Source organism: Molothrus aeneus, chromosome 24, assembly GCF_037042795.1.
Source record: "Molothrus aeneus isolate 106 chromosome 24, BPBGC_Maene_1.0, whole genome shotgun sequence".
NCBI lineage: Eukaryota > Metazoa > Chordata > Aves > Passeriformes > Icteridae > Molothrus > Molothrus aeneus.
The window spans coordinates 4184900-4212500 of NC_089669.1; the positions used below are offsets into that span (position 1 = coordinate 4184900).

General features: G+C 41.4%; 1 protein-coding gene across 1 annotated transcript in view; it reads right to left on the bottom strand.

Annotated features, from left to right (window-relative positions):
- TRIM33 (tripartite motif containing 33) overlaps nucleotides 1-27601 on the bottom strand; it is a 47581-nt gene that overhangs the window by 5696 nt on the left and 14284 nt on the right. Inside the window, exons 2-18 of the mRNA XM_066565423.1 lie at nucleotides 26797-26915; nucleotides 25427-25574; nucleotides 22771-22903; nucleotides 19074-19190; nucleotides 15817-15931; nucleotides 14788-14934; nucleotides 12587-12704; nucleotides 10983-11230; nucleotides 10589-10753; nucleotides 9624-9824; nucleotides 7144-7276; nucleotides 6035-6098; nucleotides 5592-5751; nucleotides 4557-4903; nucleotides 3300-3423; nucleotides 2266-2340; nucleotides 1254-1406 (exon numbers count right to left, since the gene is read on the bottom strand). Of these exons, the coding sequence (XP_066421520.1) occupies nucleotides 1254-1406; nucleotides 2266-2340; nucleotides 3300-3423; nucleotides 4557-4903; nucleotides 5592-5751; nucleotides 6035-6098; nucleotides 7144-7276; nucleotides 9624-9824; nucleotides 10589-10753; nucleotides 10983-11230; nucleotides 12587-12704; nucleotides 14788-14934; nucleotides 15817-15931; nucleotides 19074-19190; nucleotides 22771-22903; nucleotides 25427-25574; nucleotides 26797-26915 (2567 nt within the window). The remainder of the gene's footprint in view (nucleotides 1-1253; nucleotides 1407-2265; nucleotides 2341-3299; nucleotides 3424-4556; nucleotides 4904-5591; nucleotides 5752-6034; nucleotides 6099-7143; nucleotides 7277-9623; nucleotides 9825-10588; nucleotides 10754-10982; nucleotides 11231-12586; nucleotides 12705-14787; nucleotides 14935-15816; nucleotides 15932-19073; nucleotides 19191-22770; nucleotides 22904-25426; nucleotides 25575-26796; nucleotides 26916-27601) is intronic.

Consider the following 27601-nt stretch of genomic DNA (forward strand, 5'->3'; position numbering starts at 1 on the left):
AGCCAGGCAAGCTGAAACACTTTATTTTTTATTTTTTTCTTTTTTAAAAAAGAAAAAAATCACCACATTCCCTCAGTCCTTCCTCCCTTGTTGTACTCTGGTCTCTAAGAGCTGCAGCATGTTTTCCTCTAGAGTGGATGCTTCATTAATTCCCCTGATTGAGAAGTTTACATAATTAAATTACCTCATGAACCTCCTCTAATGCAGGGACATAAAGGAGTCAGGGCTGTCAAAATCCCAAATGTTTGTGAGCAGTTCCAGCATCACATCATTGACCCTGATTTTTCCTAGGGAGGTTTTAATTGCAGCTTTGTGCAGTTCCTTCAGTTTCCTTCTGCACAGGGCCAGAAATGCAGCCCAAACACTGCAAGTCCAGGTTACATTTTGCAGAGAAATGAGAAGTATTGGCTGCTTTCTGCATTTTAAGGTCAGAAGAAAGCCATTCCTTGTGATGCCTTTTGTCATTCTTGCTTTAAAGCATCTCAAAGATTAGGAACCCCCTTAGCTCCTACTCAGTTTCAGATCAATATCACCTTTTTTTTTTAATATATTCAGATTATTTTTTCCATTGCTCAACTAGCAGTAACATTCAGTTCATTTATCTCCCCAAGTCACATTTCAGGTGTAAGAGATATTTCATTATCAGATGGGATCATTGCAAAATTAGTAAAAAATATGACCCCATACCCAAATTATTCACTGAAAACTGATTTTTGTGAGAGCCCAACTACCAAGGGGTTCAAGCAGGAAGGTTAATAAAAGCCATAAGGGCCACAAAGCTTTGCTGAATTCATTTATGTGAAGTACTAAAACCCAGAATAACTTCAGAAAGGCAGATTTCTCCTCAGTAGAGGAAGTTTCTCAACAGATTCTACACTGTTCCACGAGTGTAAACCAATTACCTGGGCAGCTTGAGACACTTTTAAGGACTCTTTGGTTGTGTTTATGGCACTTCCTAAGCATTTCTACAATCAATCTGATGCACAGTAACCAGGTCACCCTGCTCCTCATTCACAGAGACCACTGAATGCATTTGAATAGTTCCCTCTGCTCTCCCAATTTAATTAAAAATGTGAAGTTATTCTGCAATTGCCTTGAGTTTGGTTGGGTTTTTAACTGTCTGATTCAGCATCTGCTCCAGAAGCAGAAGTTACAGCTGGAAGCAGAGCTTTTCATGGGAGAAGCTGCACAACCAGGTTGAAATAAATCTCCATTTAAAGGACAGATGGTGCTGAGATTGGAAGTTAACATACTTCATTAAACCTTTCACAGTTCTTGAAGATCAGCCGGACGTCGGCCACGAAGTCCTCGGGGGTCTGGTAGTGTTGGGAATGTTTCTTCTGCAGTTTCTTCTTCACCGTGGATAAATCCATGGGTTTCTTTATGATTTTGTAGTAGTTTGGTATCTGTAAAAAACCAACAGTGATTTAGCACTGAATGGCTACAGAGTTCACAGCTGAATTTCCACACTGGAGGTGTCAATCCCTTATCTCATTTCAGGCACATTCAGCAAAGCAGAACAATTTCCTGATTTTCTTTCCTCAAATGGAACTTTAAAAAGTTCTTTATAAGAGTATGGAGTGACATGACAAGGGTGATTGGTTTAAAATTGAAGGGGGGTAGATTTAGATTGGATATTGGGGAGAAATCCTTCCCTGGGAGGGTGGGCAGGCCTGGCACGGGTGCCCAGAGCAGCTGGGGCTGCCCCTGGATCCCTCCTGGCAGTGCCCAAGGCCAGGCTGGACAGGGCTGGGAGCAGCCTGGGACAGTGGAAGGTGTCCCTGCCATGGCAGGGGTGGCACTGGATGAACTTCAAGCTCCTTTCCAACCCAAACCACTCTGGGATTCTTTCTAACCTTCAGTGTCTCTCACAGCACCACAAAGCTTTTCATTACTTACTTCTTTTACAGATGAAAACACGAGAGTTAAAGCAGTTTATTCCCTCCTCTCATTCACAAGTTTGTCCAGAAAGCCCTCCTAAAGCATTTTGAGTTTCATGGGTAGCCTGAGACATCTTGTTCCAATTCAATAACTGCTAATTGGAAGTATTTTTAAATATCTGGGTTTGAGACTGGGAGTGAAGCATCTGCCTGGAGCAGCTCCAGAATCAGCTGCTCTCCCTCTCAGCCCCATGAAATGCTGGGTGACTGCCAGAACTTTCAGACTGATGCTGCTGGAAGCAGTCAGTTCCTTCCCAAACTCAGCTCCAGGCTCTCAGGGCTGTTGCACCCCTCAGAAATCCCCAGGTGTTTTCAGGACACTCACCGAGGCTGGGACTGGCTCTTGGAACTCAATGCTCAGCTCGTGGCAGTACAGGTAAAGCAGGAGGCGTTCACATTTCTTGGAAAGAAACAAACAGGGTCAGATTAATATTCTTAATTTATCCCTAGCCCAGAAATTCATACATCCATACTTACACAGGCTTCTAATTTAACAGCAGAGTAGTAGAAAATTTAAATGCAACCCCCTCAACTTAATTAGAAAAGGTAAAGTCCTCAGGAGGGCAGAGTTGAGAGGCAGAACCCCATTTTTACTGTTCACCAATTTCCTCTTTGTTTTCTCCCTCCTAACCAAAAGCTTAGGGCTGAAGTCAAGCATGGAGAGACATGCTAATATACTGCAAATTAAAAAATAAAATACCAACTACAACCACTTTTACTGCTTTTGTCCAATCACAAGCACATGTAACAGGAAAGGACTGAGCTGCAGACTTTTCCCCACAAGACAAAACTGAACAATCTGAAAGCAGAGCCAGAGTGTTTCTATAAATTCCCTGTTGAAATATTTTTCCTTGCTTTGCTTGTAATTCCTTTAGAGGAATTTGATTTGATAATACTCCTAACATTACACAGAGGCTGATTGATAAAGCTAAAAATAATTCTGATTGTCAAGATCATTAAAATTCCCCAAGAATGCACCTGAACACTCTCAGCACCTCTCACAGAATGCACTTCAACACACCAAGCTCCCAGAAATATTTTATGAAGGTGACACCACTGCTAAATGCAAAGAACTTTTAATCAAGTGCATGTTAAATGATGCCTTTAAATACAGAATTTGTGTTAATGCAGAATTTTAGCTCCTCAGTGATTACAGTCCCAAGGCACTGGGCACTCCCATGGTCACCAACATCTGGAGATGTGGCCACAGCAGGAAAAATCTCATTTGGATTGTTTTTCAAAGCCATAACTACATTTAATTTGCTTCAGCCAAAGCAAAACCATCTCCAGTCAGTGAGGGGGAGCTGATGTGAGAAAGCTTTTTCCTGGGAAGCAGATTCCTGCAGGTTTGACACCCACCCTTTGGTCCACAGGACTCAGGCCTTGTGCTGTCTTGCCCTTCTTGCTGTGCTGGGAATTGTCACAATCATATTCCACTTCAGGTTTGCTCAGGTCTCTGCAGAATGTACATATCCACTCTCCACTAAAGAGAAAAACATAATTATTCCAGACATCCAGGGATAAATTCTCATCAGTGATGACTACAAATAGTTTTTACTCACTCTTAAAGATTCACATTCTACTGCAGTAAAGACCTGGATACCCAAAGCCAAGGATTGACCCTTAATGCTCACAATAATTCTGCCAGTCAAGGCCCTTTTTCCTGCCCTCATATGATGCTTTAATACTTTATAAAGTATTATTAACTTTATAGCACACCCTTCTCACCTTGCCTTAAAATGAACTTTACACAACAGAATCGCATGTGAGACTTTACACAAACAGATAAACAGAGCGGGATTCTGTTACCATATAAACACTGATCAGAGTTTATATGGTAACAGAGTGACCTCGAGAAAAGTTGGAAAGTCTCTTTTCCCAGCCTGGCACTTGAGGAAAGAGTCAGAGCTCTTCATTTCTCGCTCTCAAGGTCGTTTATTGTATCTTATCTATAAAATTCTTTCTCCTGTCCAGCTGAGGTCCACTCAGCACAACAGTCCAGGCACTCTGCCTGCCCCCAGGGCAGGGTTATCTTTTTATACTAAAAACTACCTGTACAATATTTACAATTACTTTCCAATACCCATCACCTGTGTTAGACAGTGAGCTTCTACTCTAAACCAATCTGAAAGTGCCACCATCACAGCAGAAGATGGAGGCCAAGAAGAAGAAGAAGGAGAAAGGCTGGACATGCCCAGTTCCCTCCATCTTGCTCACCCAGAATCCCCATTCTAAAAACCCCAAAATCAACTTTTTCACCTCATGATAAATTCACTATCATTCTACTTAATTTGTCATGGCTTGCAGATCTTCATCTAAGGTTGGTAACTTGTCATAATCAAACCCACAGGGGCATTTTGGGCTCTGTGCCAGGGTCTCTGAGCCCCCTGGCAGGGGTCTGGGCTGCTCAGGACAGCCAGAGGGATGTCCTGGGTCCTGACAATTAGCTACACATAAATAACTCAGCAAGGCCTTGGCAATATCATATTGTTGTAGTATAAGAATATGATATTGTTGTAGTACAAGAAACCACCCAGAACAAGCTGATTTTGGAGGAAACACCACTTTGGGTTCCGTGCCCAACCTCAGCCCACCCCGCGATGCTGCTGGGGGTACCTGGGGAAGCTGAGCAGTGTGGGGACGTGGCAGGTGAGGTGGAACACCTTGGGGCACTTCTCACAGCACAGCAGGTCCCCCCCGTTCTGGCACACAGCACACCAGTCCTCGTTGGGGTCGTCATCCTTGTTGTTTCCCTCTCCTGCCACGCGGGCCGAGCGGTGCATGAGGCTGCGCACGGGCGATTTCCCGTTCACCAGGCCGTGCCCAGACTGCTTGCAGCTCTCGCTCAGATCTGCTGGCTCTGTCTTCACGTGGTTCTCCAGGCTTCCCAAAGCTTCCAGTTCACTCTCCAGGTGTAGGTTAGTGGATAGTGGTGGTGTCAAGCTGCTCTCGGGGCTGCTGAGCTGGAATGAGAGCGGCACATGGGAAATCAGAGTTGATTTTATTGTAGGATGTTCAAAATCCTCCCACCATTCAAAGGCACCATGCTCACATCCCAAAATCCATGAGGAAGAGCTGATTTGCACACAGTATTGAAAACTGCTTTTTCACATGTCCTTTCTTTGTAGAACACTCTCATTTCTTCTGATATATAACCAGAGAAATGCTCTAACAAGCCAAACACACTAAGTCATTAGGAGCTGTTAATGACAGACAACTTGATTGTCATTAGGAAAATCCTCAACTCCACCACTCTGCTCCCTGTACACAATCCTGTTCAATCAAGCATAGCTGGGAAACGCTGAAAAATATTCATTTGCTAATTATTTGATTTATACTTTGGTTCAAGAACTTTTGACTGACTGGAGGTTTCCTGACTGCAATTACCTATGTGGGAACGTCCACTATCAATGGGTGACTGACAGCTTTTAATAATTAGGGATTAAAAGCAGCAAATACACTGTATTACACTTCATTTCAATCATTAAAGATAAAATTTACATTACAGGCCACTCTGTGCTTGGCAGAGCATTATCAGAGAGAAAATACCTCTTAGAATGAAGCTTCAGAGTAAAAATACCTTTTTTTTTTCCCCCTTTCTAAATTCTTAAACATGCTGCCAGGAAAACACTGAGCATAAACTAACTTTACCATGCAAGCACTCCTTCTGCCATCCTCTGTTTTTTCCTGCTTTACTGTTCCTGAGAAGCTGCAGATCTCTTCCTCTGTGCCTGGCTCTTGCTTTACTTTCACCTGGTCAGCCTTGAAGCCAATGCCAGTTTTGTCAGCAGTCCTGCCTGAGGAGCCACAGCTGCAGAGACATCAGCACATCAGGAGATAAATAAGAGGATAAATCAACAGGGGAAAAGAAATTCAGGTAACTGTTTCCCAAAAGAAAGGCAAAAAGTGTCAGCACATTTACAACAGTTTACAAGACACAGGAGAATCACAGTGCAGGAAAAAAAAATTAAAATATAAATCTTCATGTAAGCATTCTTCCATTCCTCGGTCACAGTTATGACAAAGCACAATTTGCCAATTGCCAATTCTTTTTTGGAATTATTCATGCCTGACATTTTCCATGTGACACTCACCTTCCTCTGCTGCCTGTGCTGGAGGTGCTGGGGGGCCTCACAGGAGTGTGGGAGTTGGATAAACCTGCAGAGAAGCAGCACAGAAGGTGATTTGGCACAAGTTTACATTCAGTGACCAGTGCTGAGTAACCCCAGAGATGCTGCAGGAATATCCCAATTTACCAAGTCACCTGAGCCAGCTGTTCTCTCAGTCTTGTGATCACAGCAAATCCAGCACATCACATTAAATTAAAAGTGACAACACAAGAGTCCCAATAATTATTGCACCAAATCCAAACAGTGCTAAAGCCTTCAGACCATTACATCCTCAAATTTTTATGCACTGAAAGCCACCAATAAAGTCAAAAAAGCAGCCTCTGCATGGTTTGCATGCAGGTTTGGAGAAACACAGGAAGCCCCATTGCTGCACCCATTCATTGACAGGACCTTACAAGTCTTGTAGAGAAAACCAAGAGAAACATCAAATCCCAGAGTGGTTTGGGTTGGAAGAGACCTTAAATCCCATCCAGTGCCACCCCTGCCATGGCAGGGACACCTCCCACTGTCCCAGGCTGCTCCCAGCCCTGTCCAGCCTGGCCTTGGGCACTGCCAGGGATCCAGGGGCAGCCACAGCTGCTCTGGGCACCTGTGCCAGGGCATCACCACCCTCAGAAGGAAGGATTTCTTCCCATTGACTGAAATAATCTTTTTACTTATAAAAATGGACATTTTCAATGTTTAACTACCTCAGTATTAGGTACTGGTGACTTAATTTGTTCACATGCATAAGAAAAGCTCTACCATTACTTAGTTATATTCAGAATGACCCTGACAGTGTCTCTATATGGATATATATAAATATATACATATACATACATATATAAAAATATATACACACATATATATATATCTGGAATACTGCATCCATGTGCTGGTAACTTGTTACTATAAAGACATCTCTAAAGGAGGGCAAAATTTAAATTTCTGGAAGAATCTATTTCTGAGCAAAACAAATTTTAAATAGAACATTGCTTCCCTTCTAGCAGGAAATGCTAAGCAATTATTTTCAACTTAAATACCAGAAATACTCCTCACATTCTGGAATAACTAGAAAAACCCATGAGATTTACCTGATGACCCTGGAGACAGAGCTGAAGGTCCTGGGGAGGGGTTCATGGTGCTGGTGGGCTGTGGGGGGAGGTGGCTGCCTGTGATGTACCTACTTAGCAGATTATCTAAACTACTGGAACCAGCATCTTCCAGCTAAGGAGGAAAAACAAAAACCTGAATCAGAGAGGTCTCATTCACACCTTTAAACTGCCATCACTAATTTTACTGGAATTGTTCCCTCTCCCTTCAAGGATTCGGGAAATTAGCAAATATTTTTATCAGTTTCATGCAGAAATCAGGCTTTCAAATCAGAAACTCCAAATGACATTTTTCAAAAGCTCCTAAATTTGAGGTTTTTTTCCAGTATGATCCTGGGCTGCACTTACACAGGGTCACTGCAAACTTTCTGGTTCCCAGCTGCTCAGTGTGTCAGTCACACACATGGTGCTGTGTTAGTCATGAAATACCAGATTTCTGAGGCTGCAGAAGTTATTCCATAATTAAGATATTAAAGGAGGCCATAATCTTGTCTTTCTTTAACATGATGGGAAATCTCCCACTCACTTTTCAAACAGATTTTAGTACTTGTTAAACCCAAGGAAACAGGGACCCTGTTGCTGTAACTGCTGAGATGTGTTAAATGCAATAATGTGTTTGAAACACACTGCATTCCAAGTGGGTTTTAATGACTGTGCCAGCAGCCTGAAGGACTAACACCTCCTATCCACTAAACCAACTAAAATCCATAACAGCTATTACAGGAACAGGTATTAAAAGAAAAGTATCTCAGCAGAATTCTGCATTTTCAGTGCACCTGGAAGCTGCATGGTAATGCTTTGTTCTAAAGCCTCGCTCAGCACTGCAGGCTGCTCCCACTGAGATGGGATTCCTCCTTCTCCACCATTCTCACATTAAAAATGACCTGCAGCCTCCTGAGAACACTGAACACACTGGCCCTGCACACTTAAGAGCTGCAAAGTTGCAGCTGATATTCCAGCAGACCATCTTGGATGAAATTTATTTTGTTTCCTGTATGGTGACCAAATCTCCTGGGTTTTACAGGGGCATTTCAATGCCTAGGTCCTGCTCTCAGGATGAAGCCATCATCCTCCTCCCCTCCCTAGAGAAAACACATTATTTTTATTTTATTTGCCTCCACATGTACATTAAATTGTGCTTTTCACCTATCTAAGTGAGCTTCAAAATCCACCTCAGCTTGTGTCCCCTCTCTGTGGGACAATGGGACATGTCCCCTCTGTGCTCCCTTCTAGGAACATCCAAGAGAAACTCCAGGCAGCTTTAACCCTGAATAAATCACCATTCAGAGCACTCAAAATACATCACCATTCATTATTCTATCTTCCCACAAGATGGTCTGGTGGAAGAAAGGAAGTGAACACAGATTTGGGATTAATTAAAGTGTAAATTTTACTACAGGACACATGAAATACTGATTAATCTAAAGGTTACCAGGTGGAGCAGGTCCTTCCAAGGTTTGTGCTATAGACATAAAATATTTCTTGGCATTGGCTTCTGCTTCCTCATAGGTGGAAATCTTCTGGGGCAAGGTCAGGAAGGGAAACCCAAATATTCCTGGGTGAGACCCCAGGGCTGGGTTCTGATTCTTAACAAGTCTAAAGGGAGACATTTGACCCATGACATCTGGGTTTCAACCATCAGCTCAACTAGAGTTCTTTGAAGAGTTTGATTCATCCTCTCCACACAACCAGAACTCTGGGGATGCCATGGAGTAAAAAATTCCCATTTTACTCCCAGGGCTTGAAAAACTTTTTGCAATATTTTAAGAGGTGAAATGAGTTTGAATTCTACAACTTTAAATGCTAATAACACCATTCCACAGCCAAGTCCTGGCACCTACCTACAAAAGCAGAGCAGCTGAGAGGAGCAGCACTGCAGGATTACAGGATACATTAAATATTGATTAATCTAAAGGTTACTTGGTGGAGCAGGTCAGCCCTACATGAATGCCTAAGGGAAAAGCTGAAGATTTTAATCCTACAGCTTTAAATGCTAATTCCATCATTCCATGGCCCAGTCCTGGTAGCCAACTACAGAAGCAGAGCAGCAGGAGCAGCACTGACCTGGATGGGGGGGATGTCTGGCAGGGAGGGCAGGGTCTCAGAGTTGGTGATGGAGAACTTTTTACAACATTTTAGAGGTGAAATGAGTTTGAATTCTACAACTTTAAATTCTAATTACACCATTCCATGGCCAACTACTATTGGCCAAATTTAAATGCTAATTCCATCATTCCATGACCAAATCCTGGCACCTAAGCACAAAAGCAGAGCAGCAGGAGCAGCACTGACCTGGATGGGAGGGATGTCCTGCAGGGAGGGCAGGTTCTCCAGGTTGGTGACTGAGAACTTTTTACAATATTTTAGAGGTAAAATGAGTTTGAATTCTACAACTTTACACCATTCCATAGCCAAATCCTGGCACCTAAGCACAGAAGCAGAGCAGCAGGAGCAGCACTGACCTGGATGGGGGGGATGTCTGGCAGGGAGGGCAGGTTCTCCGGGTTGGTGACGGACGGGATGAGCTCGATGGCCGACACGGACGGGCTGGTGGGGCCGCGGTTGGCGCTGGCCATGGTGGCCGTGGTGGGGCTGGTGGGGTTGATGGTGGTGTTGTGCACTGAGACCACCGGGAAGGGCCCGGCGTGGCCGGGGTTGGAGTGCTGGGGAGACACAGACACCACGCTGGGCACGGGGCCATGGCAGCTCCCACTGCCCTGAGACAGACCTGAACCCGAGCACAGCCAGCACAGCACTGAGGGCAGAGCAACTGCTCCTCTTCCTCACTTGGGAAGGAAAAAATACTTGATGTGGCTCCATTTTAAACAGACAGCACCAAGTTATTTCGTATATAGTAGTGTTTTCTTAATTACTTCCTCCAAAGATAGCTTCAGAGGTTCACATGTCTAATTTTTGCTTTAACTGTTTCAAGTAATATAAAGTCACTTTTGGTATTTCAGTCACATTAACATGCATTGTCAAGGATTTTTATTCTTAATGGCATGCAGAGCTCTGCATCAATGCTTCAGGTGTGAATTTAAAACCACTTCAGCAGCTGATTTAATCAAAACCTCTCAACTACATCACTTTGAACTTCACCATTCTTCACTATTCTCTAATAAACCTCTGAATGTTCTTTTCAGCTGAATGCCACTGAAAAGTGCAAAAGGAAATGTTTTACTTCCCAGAACTAAAGTGCAACACAAACATTTCATTTCATTTCCTTTCCACCCCTAAGGTTTGAATTTCCTTACGTTCAGCAAAACTGTCACAGCAAAGTAAAGCAACATGGAAAAGAAGAACTCATATAAATGAGTGTAGCTGTGAGCTACAGGGGGACAGATAAACACATTTACAGCTGGAGGTACCATCTACTGGAATGAAAGGCTGGCACAATGGCACAATGAAGCATGTACACAGGATATACTTGTCTTTGAAGGTGAGGTTGCATCATGGAGTACTGAGGTCCATTGTGGCGTGGGATTCCTGGAATACGAGCAGCATTCTGAGCCATTCTCATCTGATGTGCTTGGAAAGCCCCACAGTTCATGTTACCCCTCTGCATGGTCTGCATGCTGATCAACCTGGGAGGCTGCAAGGGTTTGGGTTTTTTAAAATTTGTGCTTTTAACATGGAGAAAAGAAGCCCATCTCTTTCCACAGCAGTAGTAACAGAACATCAAGCAAAGCCAAGAGCTGTCACATTAAAGTATCTCAAATCTCCAAAGATTTTAATTTATAAATTGCTTTGTAAGTTTAGATCCGACAGGGCAATTTTAAATCTCAGCGTTATGGTGAAATAAAAGCACATAAAGGACTCACCTGCTGCTGCAGGACTTGGGGGCTGCTCTGCCTGGGCACAGAGGCAGAGGATGGCTGGGCCATCCTCATCTGCTGCAGCTGCTGGTGTTTTTGGGCATACACCTGCTGCTGCATGTGCTGCAGCCGAAGCTGGGCCAGATTGATTTGTCCTGGAGCTTTGTTGACGTGGTTTGTTCCTGGAGGAGTTTGCCCAACCACGACATTGGGAGTGTAACTAGGGGTTGGTTTATTCTCAATGACCAGGTTACCTAGAAAAAGCCAAAGAAGCAATCAACAGTGAGATGTCATCATTCCCCAAAGGTTGACATATGTGGAATATTCAGATGTTTCTAATGCAGTTTTCTCAGAGCAATTTAAGCTTGAAAGCTTAAAAAATTTAAATTTAAAATTTAAATATAATTTAAAAAAATTAAAATTTAAGCTCTTTGTGTCTTCAGTAACCAGACACGATAAAAGCAAAAAGGGAACTCAGACTACAAGAACTAACAGCAAAATTAAAAATATGATCTGTGAGGGAAGAGTGAAAGAACTGGAACTGCACAGCCTAAAGGCCACAACAGACAGAAATTATTTCTCTGCTTTCACAAGAAATGGACAAGATGAGAAATAAAACAGAAAACAATCATTTTGAGCATAAAGTTTCTATGTCTAAAGAAGCAAAGCCTGGGAAGAGATATTTGAGTGTCCCACCCCTAAATGACTTCAAACAGGTTCTACAAACACAACACCAAACACTGCTACAAGCAAGTCCTGTCTGGCTCCAGTGTCATGGACCATGCTGCCTCTCCAGGTAACTCCTGCCCTATTTTTATATGGAAAGGCAAAATTGATTTTTTAAATCAATTTGTGAATGTGCACTCAGTAGAATCTTCATGTCCCTTTTTATTAAGGTGGGCAGTTTCCATTCTGCCCTAGAGAATAAATACTCTTGACTGAAGACAGGAACATCCCAGCCTTGATGGTGGACACAGAGCAAGGAGTGAGTACACACAAAAACTGGTATTTTGATCCGATTTTCCACGGATTTTTCATCCAACAGAGAAGTTCACAAGCAGGTGCTAACAGGTATCTCTGTCTCACTGTGCTCTGCCCTCTTCCCTCATTCCAAACCTACACTTTGCAAACTCTAAGGCAATGGCACAGGACCAGTGTCCAAACCAGAGAAGCTGTGGCTGTGCCTGGATCCCTGGAAGTGTCCAAGGCCAGGCTGGACAGGGCTTGGAGCAGCCTGGGACAGTGGAAGGTGTCCCTGCCCATGGCAGGGGGTGCAATGAGATGACTTTTAAGGTCCTTTTCAACCCAAACCACTCTGTGATTCTGTGATTAGGGCCATTCCTAGAACCAGTCTTAATACCATATCCATTGCATTGGGAATATCCATTGTATCCTGGAAAACAATATCCACTCAGAGAAAGCTTTGCTAACAGAAAGAACAGAGCAGATAAGGAGAATAATCAGGGCTGGATGGGTTATGAGAGTTTATGGTCAACAAGAGTTTTTGTCTCCTGCATTAAGAGACACTGCACTCACTATTATTGGAGGAACAGCCCCAATTCAAGAGAGTTTTCCCAGTAGCCCAGATTAAACAAGCAGGGGATTCTCACCCAGGTTGACCACGTTCTTGGCCCAGAAGGTGGGGTCACAGTGGAAGCGGATGGCGCCGTTGGCAGCGGGGACGGGGTCGCAGCGAGCCTTCAGGATGTGCCTCAGCTGGAAGGTTATCTGAGAGAAAACAAAAACACTGCTGCTGCCAGAGAAACAAGAATGAGAAACAAGCGTGTGTTTAGGCCATGGAACACCAGCAAGGACTGGCAGCAGCAAGTTTGGTTCATAGCCTGGGAAATTCTCAATCTGGCAGGAAAATCCCACACTGTACCATTTCTTTACTCTGAGAAAGAAGAGGAGAGCAGCACTGTTACACCACAACATTATTGAAATGAGTCCAGGGAAACACTGAGGTGCCTTCAAAGAGCTGACCCCATTCCCTCCACACTAACACTCCCTAAACCCTTCTGGTAAAGAGTGAATTGTTGCACAATTGCTTGGTTCTGCTGTAAGATCTGAAGATAGGGTGCCATGATGGACCCACATGGCAGAACTGGGTGTATCCTTTGGATTACCAACATTTGACCTCATTTGTGTCTTAATGTCACTCTGGATATATTTGATTTCCCTGCCCCTCTGTGTTTGTGGCTCAGGACACATTCCCAGACTGGCAGAGTGATGGTGAGCACACCCCTGGGCTTGCAGGTGCAGAACTGGGTGTATTCGTGTCAATAAAAGTGAATTATCCTGTTGGTTAGCAGCACCTGACTTTGTGTTTTATCTCACTCTGGGTATATTGGAATTTCTGCCCTCTCTGGACACAGGGACTGGGACAGAACTGCACAGCCAGGTCTGTGCAGTCACACAAGGAGTGGCTGAGGGCACTTTGTTCTGCTGGAGAAGAGGAACCTGAGGAATTCCTGACTTGGATTCCTATCAGAGAATGCTTTGTGACATTTCTTGAGCCCTCAGTTTAATTATTACCCATGTGACTGTCTCTTCAAGTGTGTAAAACTTCTCTGCTTCACAATGGTGCTGTGTTTTGGGAGCCTCACTGGGGGCTGCAGCTTCTTCCTCAAAGGGATCTTGTGAGCAGGGACAGGACCTGAGGGAAGGGCCAGAGCTGTGCCAGGGGAGTTTAGGTTGGATTTTAGGGAAAGGTTCCTCCCTCAGAGGGTGCTGGGCACTGCCCCAAAGCTGCCAGAGCTCCAGGAGCATTTGGACAACACTCCAGGGATGCCCAGGGTGGGATTTTGGGCTGTCTGGCAGGACAGGGGCTGCACTGGATGATCCCTGTGGTAATCACATATCCTCTAAACAGAGACAGACATAACCCTCTCCCAGGATTTCCTGGGAAGGTGTGAGAAAGCTCAGAGAAAAGAATGAGAAACAATTCTTATCTCCACTTGCTGCACCTGTTGTTGTGCACATGTGGAACATGTCAAGGAGATCTGTTTACCAAATTTCTTAATTGGACACTGGATGGTGTTTGGATTGATTGACCAATTAAGTAAAAGCTGTACTGGACTGTCTGGAAGGGGATGAGCTTCTTGAGAAGTACAGTATAATACAGTACAATAAAGTGATTGATCAGCCTTCTGTAATCATGGAGTCAATGCTAATTATTCCCTGACTGTGGAAATCCAGGGCACACAGGGAATATTTCTCTGTCTGCTCTGGGGTGCCCTGACCCCCAGGGGAACTCTGACTTTGACCCTCATCCATGGAGAAAGTTTCCCAGACTTCAAGATAGACTGGAATCCACTAAGTGTGAAATAGATTATCAAGAGTAGTGTAGGTGTATCATTTAGGTGGGAAATTGAGGTTGTGGAATTTTTAGTATGTTGTGGATGGAAGCAAGATGGAAGGCACAGGGTGTCCTCCTGGGTTTCTTCTTCTTCCTTCTTCCTCATGGGTTTGGGTGACATTTTGTAATTGGGCAGAAAAGTCCCCATTGGGGGCTCTGTGGGATCAGTTATTGGGTTAAAAGGGAAAATAATCTAGGTGTCAGTTCTTAATTGGATGGTTTAGTCTTGTAAGAAGAGATTGTTGGCCATTTTGTGCCTTCTAATGAAAAGCTGCCCCACTCTCAGTAGTGAGACTGTTTTACTGATAAGAAATAATGAACACCTGAGCCTGAACATGAACTATCATCCCAAGTGCCTTCAATCCCGACCCAGAGAAACCCAGAGCTGGTACCCCCACACCTGATCAGTGCTTGCTGCTGCCAGGAGCCCCTGGCAGCCCCAGGTGCCCTCACCAGGCGTTTGCTGTAGAGCAGGGCAGTGCTGCTGCCACTGGCAATGGCCCAGTTAGTGAAGTTCATCACGTGCTTCACTTGGCGGGACAGCCCAGTGATGTCGTTCTGCTGCTGGAGCAACTTCATCTGCCTCTCCTTGGTGACGTTCTGCAAAGAAACAGAGGCTTCATTGCAGTAAATTAACTGTCAATTGGAAATTGGAAAGTAATTTAGTACAACGGGGCACTCAGATGTAGGAGGAAAATGCAGACTGCTGGCAGGTTTTGGATCAAAAGGGAAATGTCCCAAGGGAATTTTAATAAATGCTAAGTAAGTAAGAAAAGCCAAAGTTCATGTAATTTTGAATTATTTATTTTACTAATGATCAAGTTACGCTATTCTTCCAGGAACATTGGATTTCTTTGCCAAATTAATGTTCCTTAACCAGGAAAAATCTATTGTGATTCATCTGATCTTAAATTTTTCATGGCAGGCTGGCCATATGCACTGAACCAGCTTCTTACAAGGGATTTTCTCTATTCAGATAAAACAGGTAATAAAAAGTTAAATTTTCATGGATTTTAATAAAATCAGAGTGCAATTATTCCAAACATGCCATCTGGAAAGGATGCTTGAACTCACGGTCTCTAAAGTTGTATTATACAACTTTAAATACCAGCATTACATCTTCATGTACAAATACCGCTCTGACTGTTCTTACATGAACATTAAAAAGCTATTTGAGGGAATTATTAAATCATACACACCTTAGCATTATGTTATAATACAGAAATATGTCAAACAGAACATGAAAAGTGGATTTTCAGCCACTCCTGTACAATGAGCCCAATTTTGAATATGAGCTAGAGACACAAAACTGAAGGAGCTCTGATGAGAGGAGAAATAAGAAATTTAATTCCAGCGCATCCCTCAGAGGCAGTTTCAGTGCTGCAACACCTGCAGTCACACCAAACCAACCATTTGCAAATATTTCCCCTCAATAGGGGACTGGAAACTCAACACCACCATTGCTTTTTATTTCAAGTGTACCTCGAGGTGCTGTAGGAGAGATTTTCCCTTTTTATTGATTTCATTGATGAGGGTGAATATAGCCACTTTGATTTCCTGTTCTACTCGTTTGTTGGTTTCATTTACTTCTTTTATCCTAAAAAACAACAAAAAAGAGCAATGGATTGTCAGTCACTTTACACCTGACTGCCAAATACAAATTTACAACTTGTTTTACTTCAAATAATATGAAAGTCCTTGTAGTTTACACACTTTATAGAGAGAAATTTAGAGAAAAAACCAGCCACAAGCACATGTGTCTGTATGGACATTTATAACTTTATATCCAAATTGTGTCACTATGAAAAATTTATATCTGATGCTTTAAACTTTTAAGATAATTTATATTAACCAGAAATCAATCCTGAATTTCAAATTAATCCCTCCCTTGTAACAAAAAAAAATTACTGCAGACCTGTAATTAATAAAGAGATAAACATTTCACTAATGATGTGCCTGATATTAGTTTAGATTATTCTCTTGTGCTTTAATACTACTGGCTGCCAGATTTTTATACCTCTTCATCACTGCCATTTTCCCTCAGTTTTAGTGCATTTACAGCTTCTTTAGACTAAAGAAAATCATCTTGAGCTCTGGCCATAGGATTTGAAATACAGCATTTCTTAAACTCATGGAAATTCTGGATTTATTTGATCCTACACTGCCTTAATCTTACAAGATCACATTGCAACAGAATTCTTTGCCATGAGCCAATGTGAAGACTTCAATTGTCCTTTTTTGAAGAGTTTGTTTTGCTGCCAGCTCAAGGATCTGATGTCACTCAGCCACAGGACCAGCACTCAGTGCTGATGAGCACTGCTGGAGCCAGAGCCCTTTAAGGCACCTGGGACACAGGTGGTGTTTCATCACCACCTGGTCTCCAAAAAACACCCAACCAACCCTTCATTAACGCCATGGCATCCACCCTTGGCTTTGGCACCCAACAATTATTCCAGCAGAGCTGTTCCTTCACCACTTCCATGCTCTACCACCACAGATGATGGTGATTTTGTGCCAACACTGACAACAACACTGTAATACCTTCATTTTTCCTATTCCCTGAAGATTTTAGGTTGATGGATTTTGTGTCCTACACACCAGCAAAGCAGTGGAATGAATCGTCTCACCTGCACCAACCACTTGGCTCAGCAGAAAATTGAGATCTTGACACAATCCCAGCTGCAGAAATTCACTGAAGCCAGAAACTCTTGGGCAAAAAAACCCCCACCATTACAATGTGTTAATTCCATCACCCATTCCTGGCCTGGAATTCCTATCAGAGAATGTTTTCTGACATTTCCTGCGCTCCCAGTTTAATTATTGCCCATGTGACTGTCTCTTCAATGTGTAACATTTCCATGCTTCCCAGTGGGTGTTGTGTTTTGGGACCTTTCAAAGACTTCCATGGAAAATCAGCACATAAAAACACCAATTTTCATCGCTTCCCTCTTCCCACATTTGCCTTGGTCATGCTCTATGTTCCTCCCTTACACTGCTTTTTATTTTTAAACATAGATGGCACCACAAGGAGTTAAAAATTTACATCAGAACTCTTCTCTTTCTATCTTGGTGCACATCCTCCTGCTGCCCTCGTACTTTCCACCCCCAGCTGATGTGTCACTTTGCAAATGACCTCAGAGCTGCAGAGGGCTCAGCAAACCACAGAGACCTGGGGTGGAATTCCCTGAGCTGCAGCAGCCCAGGGCCAGCAGGGCCCACGTGCCCCCTGTGCCTCTGATCTGGGGTTTAAAGTGAGGCTGAATTTCAGCCAACCCTGGAAATCTTAAGTGAAGCTACCTAAAAAAACCCCAATCAAAACCCCACAACCAACCACAATTTCCTATTCAAATTCACACGAAGTTTTTGTTACATAGTTTTCAGAGGCCTTCATATGAAACATGAAAATATTGATATTTCAACTGTCACAGTTGAATATTAAACAATATTTTAAGATTTCAGCTTGTTACACAGTTATCAGAGGTCTTACTATGAAATATTAAAAATATTTTAATATTTCAACTGTTACACTTGGATATTAAAGAATATTTTAATATTTCAACTTGTTATACAGCTATCAGAGGCCTTCATATGAAACATAAAAATACTTTGATATTTCAACTGTTACACTTGGATATTAAAGAATATTTGAAGATTTCAACTTGTTACACACTTATCAGAAGTCTTACTATGAAACATAAAAATATTTTGATATTTCAACCGTCACAATTGAATATTAAAAATTATTTGAAGATTTCAACTTTAGTTACACAGTTATCAGAGGTCTTACTATGAAACAAAAATATTTTGATATTTCAACTGTCACAGTTGAATATTAAAAAATATTTTAAGATTTCAGCTTGTTACACAGTTATCAGAGGCCTTACTATAAAACATAAAAATATTTGAATATTTAATATTAAGATATATTTAAAATATTTTAAGATTTCAATTTGTTACACACTTATCAGAGGCCTTACTATGAAACATAAAAATATTTTGATATTTCAACTGTCACAGTTGAATATTAAAAAATATTTTAAGATTTCAGCTTGTTACACAGTTATCAGAGGCCTTACTATAAAACATAAAAATATTTGAATATTTAATATTAAGATATATTTAAAATATTTTAAGATTTCAATTTGTTACACACTTATCAGAGGCCTTACTATGAAACATAAAAATATTTTGATATTTCAACTGTCACAGTTGAATATTAAAAAATATTTTAAGATTTCAGCTTTAGTTACACAGTTATCAGAGGCCTTACTATAAAACATAAAAATATTTGAATATTTAATATTAAGATATATATAAAATATTGAATATTTAAAATATTTTAAGATTTCAATTTGTTACACAGTTATCAGAAGTCTTACTATGAAACATAAAAATATTTTAATATTTCAACGGTTCTGTCACCTAAAGCTAACCTAAAAGAAATTATACAATGGGGTTTTCATGCCTTTTTTATTCATTTTTTTCTCCCCCATCCCCAAAGTGTCATGAATGTGTCACACCTTTGGTTCTATTCAAAATTGTCACAAAAAACATAACCTTTAACATTTATTTCTTGTAAGAACTCCCAAGAGATGCAGAATCTTGTAGGGTCAAATAAACATTAGGAAAAGTAATTCAGATACAGAATTAACTCCATTGTTTTATTCTAGCGCCACCATTCATCTTCCTGTGGCTCATGAAAAAGGCAATGGAAGAGCTGATCATTTTGGGGAACTCACCTATTTTGAACTTGGGCAGCTGCAAAATTTACGTAATTCTTCTTCTCAAGAAGTTTGGCCAAGAGGTTCTCAATTGCACCCTTCTGGTTCTGAAAAGCTTCTTCCAGGAACTGGTACCTTTTCAACAGGCAAGAGAAGACACTGGTTACCAAGGGACAGTGGGCTGCAATTCAGCTGCAAAGCCATGAAATTTGGAAAAAATATGACTGAAAAAAAAAAAACCCACTGAGAAAAAACACTGAGAAAGAAAACACTGAGAAAATCAGACTCTGCATACTCTGATCAGTGTGCAAAATGTTCAAGTGCTGAGAAAGTCCTTTGGTGCTGGCCAGGAGACTGAAGCTCTGTGGGAAATGATCAATTCCAACCACACAGGGATGCAGCACCTCAGAATTAGGTGAGGAAAATAGCTTAAACACAATTAAAGGGTACTAAAACCAACCCCCTAAATTATCCCAAACTCCCCAGTTTTTCAGCTGAGATGGTACTGCTCATGTTTGACTGTGTTAGTTTAATCTGAAGAAAATTTCCCTAGTAAAAAAATTCAAGTTTTTTCCACCTCTGCTGCTTCCAGGTGAGGAATATTCCCTTCCAGCTCTTTAACTGAACAGCTGCTATCAAAGGTACTTTCCATTACTTCATCTGAAAAGAGGGTAAGTACCAACACTGAGGGAAAAATAACAGGATTAGGTGCCTTTTCCTAAAATATTGCAATTAAGAATGCCACAGAAGCAAAATGCTTTTACAGAAAATGGCCAAGGGGAATTAAAATGAAAGCAGCTCCATGAATTTCTGATCAACTGCTCAAAATCCAGGATTCCTAACAGCCAACTTGCTAAGTCTTGTCTTGGCAATAAATAAACTTCCTGCTTCTGAAATGTAATTTGTTAACAATAGGGGAAACTTAATGTCCCAGAACACCTTGGCAATGTTTTCCCAATATTCAAATTGGCAGAAAATTGCTGCAATTAATGAAGCATTCTCTAAGGTGCATTAGGAACAATTTACAGCATCTTCCAAAGAAAATGAAGAAGAAATTAGTGTTGTCTTCTGTCACAGTGTAGAACATTACAATCCAAAGGAAAAGACTGGATTATCATCAAACTGACAGCAAGACAGTTCTTTAATTTGAATTACTCACAACCACGATAACAGGGACTCAGACAAAGAACATCATTCACAACAAAACCAACTCTACTCCTGTTAATTCAGATTGTACCAGCAACAGACAAATATCTGAGCTCCAAGAGTTGAGATTCTTCATTCTCAGGGCTGGAATTTTGCTTTTTCTAAGGACACTTGAAAGTTCTTGCAGACAGACAGCAGCACAAGATTTTAGATACTGTAATACAAAAAAGTAGCACTCCTAAAGGCCAAAGACAGCAAAACTTGAAATGTTTGGAAGCTGATTTTCTGAAATTATTTTCATTAAGTTCAAAATTATATTTCCACTTAAGGAGAAGTGAAAAATCTACATGCAGCTTGTACTGCTAAAATTTCACTGTGGCTCTTGCTACAGCCAAAATCCTTTTATTTTTTTAGTATTGCACTTCCAACTTCCCAAGTGTGTGGACTGGAAACAACCCAAATTAGAAGAATCCCACAGCATCAGGCAGCTCAAGAATTGTCAGGTTTCTCCAGAATCCCCAGCAATCCCTGCCCTGACAAGGGTGGAACTGGACCATCTTTAAGGTCCCTTCCAACCCCAAACCACTCTGGAATTCTAAAATTGAGACTCTGAACATGGGACCACGGGGATGCAGAACTGGTGATTCACCCTCCTTTGGGGTAAATTATTAGGATTTCAGGTAAGAAGAAAACAGGGGATTCAAATAAATTCATTTTCCACTTGGCATGACTCTGCACAAAATCTCAGCTGTACTTCAGGCAAACAAAGCAGTGCCTTAATCATCTGTAATTCACACCTGCACTCAGAACCACATGGAAAGAATATTCTGCAAAAAAAAAAGCACATTAATAATGACAAATTCTCCTTCTGGAAGAGCACAGGGAAGTAGGACAAAATCCATCTGTTAATCCATCAGCAACATGCACAGAACAGATGCAAAGGAAGCAACTGGACCAAGTTAGTGAATATATCCCAGGAGAGCACCCTTTGTGACAAGGAGTCACCCAGGATATTTGTGATCAAGCCTATGAAAGAACAGAGCAGGAGTATTTGAGGGTGTTAAAAGAAAAAAAATATATATATATAAATAACAACAATAATAATAATAATAATAATAATAATAATAATAATAATAATAATAATAATAATAATAATAATAATAATTTCAAAGTAAAAGTTTTCCACAGGCTGCTGTAGCAGTCTAAGAATAATCACTATTCTGAGAAAAACAGAGTAGTTTTTCTAAAAACAAAACATAAAAAGAAGAAAAACAGAATCCTAAGTTCAGTAGTACACCTTTAGAGAGAAGAGTTAAGGAAAAGCAGTGGTGCAGTGGTTGATAAATATGTATTATCCCCAGATTCTCTGTTATAACACTGCAAAATATTTGTTCAGACATTCAAACAACTTCATGACAGAGCTGCTAAAGAGCAGGAAGCTGGAATGTGTTTTAAGGGATTCCAACTTCTTTTCTAGCAGAGGCAAACCCAGCATTTCCTTTTACCTGGAATGAGGCAATTTTTAACCAACTAAACCCAAACCATTTTCCCCTCTGCACAAGAAGAATATATCAATATAAAAGGCAAAATTTAGACTTTCCTTTACAAAATTCCCCTAAAGACTGTTACACAACCAAAAAATGCCCTTTCAGAAAATTCATTACCTCAGCCATGACTCACTCTATCACTTTTGCTTCTTTTACAGCACCAGGTGTTCAGGGCTGCAGGAATTTCCAATCAAATCCTGACCACAGTGATAGCACTGGGAACTGCCAGGCAAATGAACACCTGAATCACAGCAAAGCTCCTCAGCCCATCTTGGTTTAAATCTCATCTCAGGGGACTTGACAAAGCTCAACCAACTGACCAAGTTTCCATCACTCCACACAGGTTCTCTGTTATATCACATTTTTTGAAAAATCTCTTCACCCAGGATTTTCTCCTGGGAAGCTGAGAAGCCTCAGAGAAAAAGGAAAACAATAATTATCTCATTTGCTTCTCCTGTGTTTTGCTGCTTTGGAAGGTGGTTTGGACATTGTTCACCAACAATTTTGTTTCATTGGTTTCATGTGAATTGTTTTAACTTGATGTGATTGTTTCATTGGTTTCATGTGAATTGTTTTAACTTGATGTGATTGTTTCATTGGTTTCATGTGAATTGTTTTAACTTAATGTGATTTTTTTCATTGGTTTCATGTGAATTGTTTTAACTTGATGACCAATGAGTGCCAAGCTGTGTCAAGACTGGAAGGAGTCACAAGTTTTTCATTATTATCTTTTAGCCTTCTGTCTGTAACCTTTCTGTATTCTTTAGTATAGTTTATTAAAGTATTCTTTAATATATTATAGATCATAAAATAATAAATTAGCCTTTTAAGAACACAGAGTCAGAGTCATCATTCCTCCCAAAAAATACCACAATTCTCCTCTGCAAGGGATGGTTTCGGTCCAACCAGGAGTAAATGCAGCAGAATTTTTAACACAAGCAGCTCCCATCAATGCCACTTCATCCTCTGAGACAGCACAGCACAGGAGTTAAGAAATATTTAGGATATTTGTACATTTGTACCTGTGTTCTTTGTGCTCCAGTAACTGGCAGTCTCTGCAGGTCAGCCTGTCACAGGTTTCACAGAAAAGTTTTAACTGCTCTTGTTTGTGGACAGGGCAGAAAACAGGACGTTGACCAGATGCTCCCACGGCCTCTGTTTTTAAAAATAAACCATTTGTGCATTTTAAAATAAAATTGAGACAATCTGAAGAGCAAAACAACCTCAGTAACTTCCAGTAACAACCAAGAACTTGCAAAGGCACCTCCAGATGTGCTCTCAGGCTGAGGTTACTGTGAGAACACCAGGTCAGGGGTTGGATTTGATGATCTCAGAGCTCTTTCCCAACCTTCATGGCTCTGGGATTTACAGTGCCAGTGGTTAAGAGCTGTTTTCACTTTATTCATTCATTTTGCTTTATTCATTTATTCATCTTTTCTCACGAGCACCCTGTAAGCTGCACACAAACACCAGCACGGTGTACGTGTGTTTATAAAGATTTAATTCCATATAATTTCACCTCTGACACACTGAAGGGTGGCTCAAATCTTTCAAACTTTTTTTTTAAAACCCTTTTTACCTCATGGATTTTCCAGCTCATCCCTTCAAACACCTCATTTAGCCAAACACAACTGAAGTGGGAGCTGCAAAGCAAATGTTGCCTGTCTTAAAAGTTACTTAAACCCTCAAACAACAAATAATGGCAAAACAGCTCTGGGTTTACTAAAAAATTCCTCTACAGGGTTCTGAAGATATTTGGAGCTTAGCAAAGAGGAAAGCAGCCTTTGGAAGGTACAGCAGGTAGGGTTTAAGTTAACTTCCCTCACTCTCCAGTGTTTCTGAAGCTGGTTATATCAGGCAAGTTATTGTAAAGAAAGAGCTGATGAAGCTACAGCTGCCACTCACTGGGAGAAATTTAAAGTCTCCAGGGCACATCTTTGAGTCTAAGAAGGAAAAAAACCAATGACCAGCCCTTCCCCACAATCAGAAGAAATAAAATTTCTGATGGAAAGTTTATTTTATAAACTTTATTTTATAAACTTTATATTTAAATATAAAATATTTTTTATGTTTTATATTAGAATATAAAATATTTTCTTTTTTAAATTATATTTTTATATGTTAAATATTTTAAAAATTTAGTTTAAACATTAAAAATATTTAGTTAGTTTAACTAACTATAGTTAGTTTAAGAATAGCTTATTTTATAAACTTTATAAACTTTCTGGTTTTGGAACAGTCACTTTTCAGCCCCTTCCCAGCAGGTATCAAAGGGAAAGCTGAGCTGTAATATCACATTTAAAGTCACAATTTAGCTTTCCTTGTAAAAACATCAGTAATTCTTTCTTGGGCCCTATAATTTGATTGAATTTAAGGGTTTCTCATCTGTGAGGCTTAATACATTGCATCTTAAATGGATAATATTTCTTATTAAAAATATTCATTAAGGCATAAAGAGAAGCTCATTAGAGCAAATGAAATAAGATCCCTGTCTAAAAGAACTAAGCTCAACAGCAAACTTTTTAACTATTAAACAATTTTAGAAAGAAAAGTAGTGTTTGTTCCTTTGAAAGGATACAATAAAACAATTATGGAGATTTTAATTCATTTTAAATGAAGTTAAATGAAGAGAGCAAAGTGTCAAGATCTCTCTTCCTCAATGTGATCATTTGCAGACACATCCAGATTGTGGAGAACCTACAAGTCTGTAAATCAGAACTTTTAACCCATCTACAAATAGAATTTTCTAATCTAAAATCCAGATAGCCTGGACCTGTTTGGAGAACATTTTCCACATTACCTCAACAGGCTCTAAATGATAAAATCCAGATAGCCTGGACCTGTTCTGAGATGATTTTCCACATTACCTCAACAGGCTACAAATGATAAATGATCAAACAACAGTTCAAGAATTTATTTCTAATAAGGCTGCACACCTGAACAAACCCTACACACACTTCACATATTAAATCTTGCTCACTGAGAGATTAAACCTAAAATAGATTCAAATTCTACATTTACTCAGCAATATCAATACAAAGTAACAGCATATATTGAAGGTAACTATATAAAATATATAGTTATAACTATAAAACTAGATAAACTATATAGCTATAACTATATAAAATATAAAACATATAGTTATAACTATTTAACTATATAGATTATGTAACTATATAAATTATATAACTATATAAACTTATATATATATTTCTACGGGGAGAACTATAATTGCTTCTCATAACAAAACACAACAAAATGGGTAATTTAATTTCCTTGGACAATGGATAAGATTATCAATATGCCACTGTTCTCTAGATTTCAACCCCTCCATTTAGTTACTTGTTCTACTAAACAATCTAATTCTACTAAATTACTAATCTAGCATTCTACTAATCTAGCATTCTACTAATCCAGCAAGATTATTAAGAATGGATCTAAATCCTTTCCAAATGCATTGGACATAAACTGCACAAAGTATCACTGTTATAAATTTAGCTCTTCCTCTATTTTTACAGCTTCTAATTTTGCACTGGTAACTTTTTACTGCACTTTTCCCAAATCCTGGGGGGAAAACACACAGAGCTGGTTGTTACCTTCATCCTCCTCCCTTTTTTTTAACATAAAAAGAGAAAAGGCTTTTGGAGCAGGCAGGACAAAGTGACACCCAACACTCACCTGAGGACACATCCTCTTTTTTCCTGATCATGTGGTCCTTAGTAAACTTTACTCGCTGGTGAGCCTCGATGCAGGTCTTACACAGCCACTCCCCACACTCCACACAGAACCCCACAGCACTGGCATTGTCCTCACAGCTGGTGCACACCTGGGGGGGAACAGAAACCACAATTGTCCTGGAGAGCCCCAAAGAGCAGAAAGGGTTGGGGGAAAAAGGCATCAGAATTGTTCTGGGGAGAGCTGACAGGACCAGAAAGCAGAAAGAGGAGGGGAAAAGGCACCAGAATCGTCCTGGGGAGCACTGACAGCACCAGAAATCAGAGGAGGGTTGGGGAAAAGGCATCAGAATTGTTCTAGGGAGAGCTGACAGGACCAGAAAGCAGAAAGGGTTGGGGGCAAAAGGTACCAAAATTTTCCTGGGGTGCAATGGCAGACCCAGAGATCAGAGGAGGGGTGGGGAAAAGGCACCAGCATCGTCCTGGGGTGCTCTGACAGACCCAAAGAGCAAAGGAAGGGTGGGGAAAAGGCACCAGAATTGTTCTAAGGAGAGCTGACAGACCCAAAGAGCAGAGCAGGGGTGGGGACAGCCATGAAAACTGTCCTGGAAGCACTGACAGGACCAGAGAGCAGAGGAGGGGTGGGAAAAAGGCACCAGAATTGTTCTACGGAGAACTGACAGCCCCAGGGAGCAGAAAGGGTTTGGGAAAAGGCACCAGCATTGTCCTAAGGAGAAATGACAGACCCAGAGAGCAGAGGAGGGGTGGGGAAAAGGCACCAGAATTGTCCTGGGGAGCACTGACAGGACCAGAGAGCAGAAAGGGTTGGGGGAAAAAGAAACCAGAATTGTTTGGGGAGACCTGACAGGACCAGAGAGCAGAAACGGGAGGGGAAAAGGCAGAGGAGGGCTGGGGAAAAGGGACAAGAATTGTTCTGGGGAGCGCTGACAGGACCAGAGAGCAGAAAGAGTTGGGGAAAAGCACCAGAATTGTTCTAAGGCGAACTGACAGGACCAGAATCAGAGGAGGGATGGGGGAAAAGGCACCAGAATTGACCTAAGGAGAACTGGCAGCCCCAGAGAGCAGAGGAGGGGTGGGGAAAAGGCACCAGAGTTGTTCTAAGGCGAACTGACAGGACCAGAATCAGAGGAGGAATGGGGGAAAAGGCACCAGAATTGTCCTAAAGAGAACCGGCAGCCCCAGAGAGCAGAGGAGGGGTGGGGAAAAGGCAGAGGAGGGGTGGGGAAAAGGCACCAGAGTTGTTCTGGGGAGAGCTGACAGCCCCAGAGAGCAGAGGAGGGGTGGGGAAAAGGCACCTAAGGAGAAGTGGCAGCCCCAGAAATCAGAAGCTGGGGCAGGCAGGACAGTCCTTACCTGCTCTGACTTCTCGTCGGAGCTGCTGGGGCTCTCCGAGGTGTCCTTCACAAAGTAATTGTCCACCAGGTCGATCTGGCGGCACTCCTGGCGGCAGATGGGGCACCTGATCACCCCCACTGCAAAACACAGCACAAACCAGGCTCTGAGGGCAGCCAAACACAGCACAAAACACAGCACAAACCAGGCTCTGAGGGCAGCCAAACACAGCACAAAACACAGCACAAACCAGGCTCTGAGGGCAGCCAAACGCAGCACCCCACTGTAGTCCCACATTTCTCTTCACAGAGAAAAGCAAGGCACAATTCTTCCCAATATTTCTGGGTTTCACATTCTCTGAACATCAGAGAAAGAAAACATAATTCTTATCATTTGCTGTGCCTGTGTTTGTGCAGAAGTAGAATGTAATATGGAGATAATTTACCCATAGTGATGGTGTTTTGTTTCCTTGGCCAGGTGTGTGTGTGTGTCAGGACTGAGGGTGACAGCCACGAGATTCAGTGCAGTGTGTGCAGGGTTGAGTGCTTGGAAGATTCAATTTTAGATGTATAGAATAATATAGTATAATAAAGTAATTAATTAGCCTAGAATAATATAGTATAATAAATTAATTCATTAGCCTTCTGATATCCATGGAGTCAGATGCATCATTCTCTCTCCCCTTTGTCAGGACACTCACACCACTGCAATACCCCACAGGCTCTCAGGGCAGCAAAACTCACAAATTAACCTGCCCAGAAACACCAAACACACTCAAGCACAGAGGCACAGCACACTCAACCCGCCCAGAAGCACCAAACACAAA